Source organism: Marmota marmota, unplaced genomic scaffold, assembly GCF_001458135.2.
Source record: "Marmota marmota marmota unplaced genomic scaffold, marMar, whole genome shotgun sequence".
Taxonomy (NCBI): domain Eukaryota; kingdom Metazoa; phylum Chordata; class Mammalia; order Rodentia; family Sciuridae; genus Marmota; species Marmota marmota.
Genome location: NW_026000185.1, coordinates 13,681,115 through 13,688,975, shown reverse-complemented (window position 1 = coordinate 13,688,975; position 7,861 = coordinate 13,681,115). Strand labels below are relative to the sequence as shown.

The following is a 7,861-nucleotide window of genomic DNA, read 5'->3' as shown; positions in this document are numbered from 1 at the left end:
TGGGTACCAGGGATTGAACTCAGGGGCACATGACCATTGAGCCCCATCCCCAGCCCTATTTTGTATTTTATTTAGAGACAGGGTCTCACTGAGTTGCCTAGCGCCTCACTGTTGCTGAGGCCGGCTTTTAACTCGCGATCCTCCTGCCTCAGCCTCCCGAGCTGCTGGGGTTCCAGGTACAGTGGTACAGTTCATTCTTAATTAATATCTACTAAAGATGAAGATGTGCACACTCAGAAACATAACACACTTCTAGGTATACGCTACCCAGAGAGCTCTCGAATAAAATCACTTCTATGAAGAGTCATATTCATAACTACAGTGGTTCACAATAGCAAAACCCTGGATCCAACTTAGTGTCATAGATATATATATTATAATAAACATGTATTTGATGTAATAAATATATCTGCTATAGTAAGTTTATATTTATTTGCATTTTATATACTTGAGAAAATAAACTGGATGTAATATATTTTATATAATTTATATAGTCGATATAATAAATTATAAATAATTCGTATTCATGAATAAATCGCAATGAGTTCATACAGTGAACCTCTGTATAATTGTTACAACAAGCAAACTCAGCATAACGAGGCTCAGAGACACGCTGGGGAACGGAAGACGCTGTGCGTGTGGCATGGCAGAGGCGAGGGTGAGGGAGAGACCCAGTTGGCCAGGGTGGCCCTCCACCGTCACACAGTGCCCGCAGCCCACAGCCCGCAGGGAGAGAAAGAGGGAAGGAGGGAAGAACGGGGATGGACCATTTCAAGGACCCTCAACTGTACCTAGAGCATCATCCCTTTATATTAAAGAGCTGATGCAAATATAGCAGAATGTTCAAGTTTGTTTAAGCCAAGTGATGAGCACAGTGCAGCGGGTGGGTGCGTTGATCGTAAGATATCTTCATGTGAGCAAGACCGTGGAATAGTTAAGTGGATCCCCAGAGAGAGGCCGGGTCCTAGCTTTGCCACCAGGCCTCATGCAGAGGATGTGGGCGCTCCAAGATCCTTGTCTGCAAAACAGGATTAACCGTGTTTCAATTCCAGGGCTGTCGGTGGGAATGCAAGACACAGAGCAGCTGCGGGTATTACCCCCTGAAATGTTATCTTGGAGTAAGTCCCTAGTGGTTTTCTAAATGTCTCCCTGTCCTGTTCAGGAAGACATTTGTTTTTAAGCCCAACCAGAAATTGTGTGGATGCACTTTTCAACACAAATCTGACCCAAGGGGGAAAAAAATGCAGTTACTATTTATGCAACTGTATAACTACGTGACAGACAGACATGTGTGCCCTCAGATCACCTATGAACTGTGATGGCCCCGAGGAAATAGAACTTGGATGGTTGGAGAACCAGAGTGAAAGGGAAATTTACATCACTCTGCTATGATTTTTTATTATGCAACATGGGTATAAACTACCTGTCCCCAGAATCAATTTTTGCATGTGTGCTACAGGGGATTAAGCCCAGGGCCCTGGGGTGCTCTACCACTGAGCTACATCCACAACCCTTCTTATGTTTTATTTGGAGACAGGTCTAAGTTGCCCAGGCTGGCCTTGAACTTGTGATCCTCCTGCCTCAGCCTTCCAAGTAGCTGGGCTTACACTGCCTGGCTAATTCATTTTTAAATAATTCATTTTTAAATGGATCTGAACGTCATGACCATCCCTTCTCCTTTCATTCTAAATCCACTTAAAGAGGAAAAGAACCAAAATCTAAGCTCTAAAGAGGGTCTCATGAGCTCCTGGAACCCGGGCTGCCACCTGAACACAGAGAGCAGGGAAAAGACCCCCAGATTCTCCGCGCAGTTAGAGAAAAGAAAGAGCAGAGCGTTGGGGCTTAGAGATCTGGGTTTGGTTCCTGTCACTGTGACTGACAACTACATGACACTTGGCTCTGGGAGCCCAAGCTCCACTTCCAGATTAGGATAATGGCCACACCTCGTCTCCTGGTTGTGTGAAGAATAAACTAACTCTAAAATATCATCCAGGCCGGGCGTGGCAACGCACGCCTGTAATCCCGGCAGCTCAGGAGGCTGAGGCAGGAGGATGGCAAGTTCAAAGCCAGCCTCAGCTAAAGTGAGACCCTAAGCACCTCAGTGAGACCCTGTCTCTAAATAAAATACCAAATAGGGCTGGGGGTGGGGCTCCGTGGTTCAGTGCCCCTGAGTTCAATCCCTGGTCCCCCCCAAAGAACACAAAATAGCATCCAGATGTTCACAGTAGGTGCAATTTGTCACGCAGAGGTTGTTCAGTCCTTGGACCTCCATCCCGACAAACGTCATGCCCAGGGCTTCCCTGGTACCCAGCAAAATCATCTGTGCCTCAAAGATCAACCAGACTCTCTTTTTTATCCACAGCAAACATCTTGACGGTGATCATCCTCTCGCAGCTAGTGGCCAGGCGGCAGAAGTCCTCCTACAACTATCTCTTGGCGCTGGCCGCGGCCGACATCCTGGTCCTCTTCTTCATCGTGTTTGTCGACTTCCTGTTGGAAGACTTCATCCTGCACATGCAGATGCCTCAGGTCCCCGACAAGATCATCGAAGTCCTGGAGTTCACCTCCATCCACACCTCCATCTGGATCACGGTTCCCTTGACCATCGACAGGTACATCGCCGTCTGCCACCCGCTCAAATACCACACCGTCTCCTACCCGGCCCGCACCCGGAAGGTCATTGTCAGCGTTTACGTCACCTGCTTCCTGACCAGCATCCCCTACTACTGGTGGCCCAACATCTGGACCGAGGACTACATCAGCACCTCCGTGCACCACGTCCTGGTGTGGGTACACTGCTTCACCGTGTACCTGGTGCCCTGCTCCATCTTCTTCATCTTGAACTCCATCATCGTGTACAAGCTCAGGAGGAAGAGCAACTTTCGCCTCCGTGGCTACTCCACTGGGAAGACCACCGCCATCTTGTTCACCATCACCTCCATCTTCGCCACGCTCTGGGCCCCCCGCATCATCGTGATCCTCTACCACCTCTACGGGACGCCCATCCAGAACCTCTGGCTGGTGCACATCATGTCCGACGTGGCCAACATGCTGGCCCTCCTGAACACGGCCATCAACTTCTTCCTTTACTGCTTCATCAGCAAGCGGTTCCGAACCATGGCGGCCGCCACGCTCAAGGCCTTCTTCAAGTGCCAGAAGCAGCCTGTGCAGTTCTACACCAACCATAACTTTTCCATAACAAGTAGTCCCTGGATCTCGCCGGCCAACTCCCACTGTATCAAGATGCTGGTATACCAGTACGACAAAAACGGAAAACCTATAAAAGTCTCCCCTTGACACCCCCCTGGGTTGGCACCGAGTGCCTCTGTGTGATCCATTCCCGATGGGAGGGCGTCCCATCCTCTGGCTGAACAGGTCTCCTTAAGAGTGCTAACCTGATTTCCTGTCTCCACAGACTGAGGAACTCTCAGGGTGGCAGATGAGAGAGAGACGGAAGAGAAGAAGAAAGGAAAGCATGAATCTCGTTTTTCTGTGTGCACTCATTTCCACAAAAATAAAATCACGTCGACAGCAAAAGTTCCTACCCGTTTGGAGATGCTGTTGGAAGTTGTGCCATCATCCTGTGACCAGTGAGGACCACAGTAGAGAAATAGTCTGTGATTTAGCACCGGCACCATCCACCATCACTGGGAACCACTCATTTGTGTGACACCCCGAGCCATGGTAGCACGTAGCCACGTCTAAGCTCTCCTTCCGAGAGCGGAGGTCATCCATCGCTCCCCTGGGCCATGCCCAGAAGGCTACCCATGCTGACTGATTTGAGAGTTTTTTCCAAGGTGCCCTTTGTCCTAGAGAGGGTTGTGGTCTTGAAGAAGCCCTGGCACCCCGGCTGCAGATGATACCATGGGGGACAGGGGAACATTGAATCCCTTCCGAACTTTGTCCAGAGCCCCCCGCGGGGAGGCTCCAAACCAATGTAACTATGCCCCTTAGACCTGGGGTCTAAGGTTCAGTTTTCTATCTGCCATAATGTATAGGTTTTATCTGTTTCCTCCAAAACAAAGACCCTGCCTGGTGTGTGGGGAGGAAGGAGGAAATTCTTGAGCCCAGAAATACAAAAAAAATGAGCCCACTCTTGCCATTGTTCCAATCCATCCCTGTGTCGGCTGTGAACGGTCCCTTTACTCCCAATCGCTTCTTGTTGTGGTGCCACATGGCTCCCTAGAGGGGCCTCCGCCTGTAGAGTCACCAGCCCTGCCCGCTTGCTCGCTGAACCCCTCACCAGGTTGTTTGATTTGATGAAGTTCCTAACTGAATGTAATATTCCAGGGTCAGGAACGGTAGCTCCCCAGGTACGAAAGGAGCCATCCTCAGGTCCCATCCCCAGGCCACCATGGCAGACACAGTTGATGTGGACAGGTGCTGGCACTAGCTGCTTGTCTGTCCTTTAAAAACATGTGGCTCAAAAGGGTGACACCTGTTCTCAGTAAAGCCATTTAATCCAGATTCTTTGCAAAATGATGCAGTATGGATTTATTTCTTTACTCTCCCCTTGCCTGTCCAAGGCAAGAACACTTCTAGAATGCAACCAACAGAAGCTTCTCCGAGAAGGATCACTGTGTGCACACACTTACTCGTGCGCACGTATATATACTTGATTCCACTAGACCCCTCTGTGCCCTGGGATGTGTTTTAGAAGGGAAATCTGAGCTGAAGTTCCTCTCATTTTGCATTTTTTAAACCTTCTCTCACAGATCTCCAGTATTTGAGTTCACCCCTATTCTGGGAGAAATCTTCCAAAATGGTTTGGGAATCACATGATATTTTTGGTGACCAAACAAAAAGCAGTGAGTCCATCTGGAACACTAGGATCTTTAGGCTGGATTTTTACTGCATTTTGTCCCTAAATTGGAAGACCGTCTCTTTTTAAGGGAGTCTGCAAAAAAAATGAATGGTGTAGAGAGGCCCCAAACTTCAGCCAAGGCCCTCAAAACTAACTAAATATAATTTGGGGTCCTATCGGTCCCTAATGATTCTATCTCCCGCTTGTTTTAAGTCATAGCAGTGGAGTCTCACCAGGCCCTGGGGATAGACTCTAAGGACAAAAACCCAGGACACCCAGTTACCTGGGCGAAGTCCTTGGGAAAGAGCCACATTGGAGACCATACGCCATCCCTTTCCAAACCTAAGACAGCTAAGTTCTTCTCCAGCATGGGAACAGGTTGCTGGTTCTTTGGTTGAAAACAAAACAGAGTTGGCTCGTGTTTAGGTCCCCTGTTGTTGGTTCCAAAGTGTCTGAGAACTTTAGGACCCTCTGGTGCGGCAAGACAGTCCCACTCATAGAGGTTTCAAGTAGACAAGCAGACTCCTCTCTCCCTTCTCACTCGCTCCCCGAGGCACATCTCCTGGAATGGAGAGGGGGTGAACAGAGCCCCCCATGTCCCTCCAGCTGCATTTCTTTGCCAAGCATGTGTAGTTGAATACATGTTCATTAAATGTGCGTACGATGCAGCTCCACCGCACCCCCTTATGAATGAACATTGACCAAAGGCTACCTATACTGAATATATATACATAGATATAAATATTTATTTATTTATTTATTTTTAAAACATAAAGCTCTAAAAATATGCCAGTTTGAGCTACATGTGAATGAGTCAAAGTGCAATATCTACAAAGATGGAACGATTCCTTTCCGAGGACGTATGTAAGATGGGAAATACATCTGTGAATCTCCATGCTCTCTGGTCCGTGTTTTTAATTGTACCTAAAAATTGATCGTGGATGTTTTAAAAACTGGGTGTGCGTTGAGAAGGCTTTCCTGAGACACTTATTTATGAGCTGTCTCGACAGTGGTGGTTCTGCCTAGTGGTTCTGGGATCTCTTCTTTTGGACGAGATTTTTCTATTTTGCTAAGTAATCTTTTCAAAGACCTGATTCTCAAATGCACGCCGGTGAGTGGCTGTCTCCTGCTTAACAGGCCCAACGGGTTAGGTTGATGCAGAACTCCTAGAATGTATTTCAGATCCTCGAAGGGCTTTTCATTTATTATGATTTCTAGGAATCATTATGGACAGTAATGAAAATGATTTTTTTTTTTACTTTGAAAGTATGGAAGCCTTTTCTTTCATGCCGTTTTGGAAACGAAGCCTTGAGTCTTGAGGCTGTCAGGTAAACAGCTGTGGCTGGAGGCCCTGGAGCAGTCGCCTTGGCCTGGGATTCTGTGGTGCCTCTTTCAAAGACTGTTGCTCGCATCTCCCCAGCTGAATGACCTGGGTCCTCGGTTGGACGCTGCTATGAGGCTGCACACGTCCGTGCTGTGTCTTTTTTAGTGAATGATTCAAAGACAGAAATGTCTCCTGGGAAAGGAAATGAGGGTGACGACCGACAAATCATAAAAGACAGACCATGGGAAGGCATGAACTTCTACTCTGCAAATTCCCTGCGGTCGGGAAAGACGGTTTTGCACAGTTGGTGCCTATCAGTCCAACCCAGGGAGACTCTCCGAAGCAAGTAAGAGACTCTAATGTTGGCTCTTCCAGCTCAAAGAATGGAACAGAAGGTTTGCCATAGAAAAATAGTAAATGTTCATATTTTCTTAATTAGATAATATATTGTGTTTGGACTTGTTTGTATTATAATAAATTCTAATATGGTGCGCGCACTTGGTATTTGGTATTTGCATACATGTTTGAGCAACTGCAGAATGTTGATTTTTATTACTATGATTTTTAATTGACAAATCATAATTGTATACATGTATGGGGTACGATGTGACGTTTTGATATACGTATTCAATGTGGAATGATTAAATTGAGCTAATTAACATATCCATCACTTACTTGCATAGCATTTTTGTGTGTGTGTGGTGAGACATTTGAAATCTACTGTCAGTTATTTTGAAGTATCCAATACGTCATTAAGGACCGTGATCCCCCTGCGGTGCTGTAGGTCGCGAAACATATTCCTCTTATCTAACTGAAACCTTCCCTGGGCCCTTGCTCCCAACTCCCCCAGCCTCTGAGAGCCACCATCCTGCCCTCTACTTCTATGAATTTGGCTATTTTAGACTCTACACATACATGAGATCATGGGATATCTGCCTTTCTGTCCGGGGCTTATCTCACTTACTATACTGTCCTCCTAGTTGCAGGATGCTGATTCGAACTTAATGTCCTTACTTGGACATTGTCCTGGGTGCTAGGATAAAGCCAGAGTCCTGCCAGCCTCCTGGTTAGTCAGATGTATCTCAGAATCCAAAACCACTGAGCTCTGCTTCCTGTAATCCTGAATTAGGCTGCTCATCGAGGATGAATCTAAATTCTCTTTGATCACATCCTGTCTGTGAGACAGTGATGGCTGCCATCGTGACCGGAAACCTAGCATAATGACTGAGACCTTGGACTTTGGTGGCAGACAGTCATGGGTTCATGTCTGAGCTCCACCATTACTAGACAGATAGCCTTGAACCGGTCCTTGAAAATCTCTAATCCAGCATCTAGAAAAGGGTGCCCATTTTAATTGTTTTCTCAGTTGCCTGCAAGGCAGATAGATGCTCTCTTTGTCAGACACCCAAGATGTGGAGTCAGTTATTACAGGCTGCGCTTTGCAGGCTTTGTGACCTTGGGCAACATTCTCAATCTCTCTTGAGTCTTCATTTCCTCTCCATAAAATGGGGCTAATCATAATTCCAGTAAGTACCTCCTGGGGTGCTTCTTAGTAGCAGAACTTTCAAAAGCCTCCGACTGTACATCATTTCACGGGTGAAGATGCTAGGCTCAGAGGTGAAAGAGGTTTTGTCCAAACTGGCTCCCAGATCACTCAACCCTCCCCTTTCCAACCTACCTCATTGACTTCTCTGCAGAATTCTGAGTCATCCTCCAAAAGATCACATTATTTT

The 7,861-nt window shown here is 47.0% G+C and overlaps 1 protein-coding gene across 1 annotated transcript; it reads left to right on the top strand.

The window, feature by feature from the left end:
• Positions 1 to 2,358: 2,358 nt before the first annotated feature.
• On the top strand, positions 2,359 to 6,783 carry Gpr139 (G protein-coupled receptor 139). The gene has a single exon (XM_048789592.1). The coding sequence runs from the start codon at positions 2,515 to 2,517 to the stop codon at positions 3,295 to 3,297; it is 783 nt and encodes a 260-aa protein (XP_048645549.1). The 5' UTR covers positions 2,359 to 2,514; the 3' UTR covers positions 3,298 to 6,783.
• The last annotated feature ends 1,078 nt before the right edge of the window (positions 6,784 to 7,861 follow it).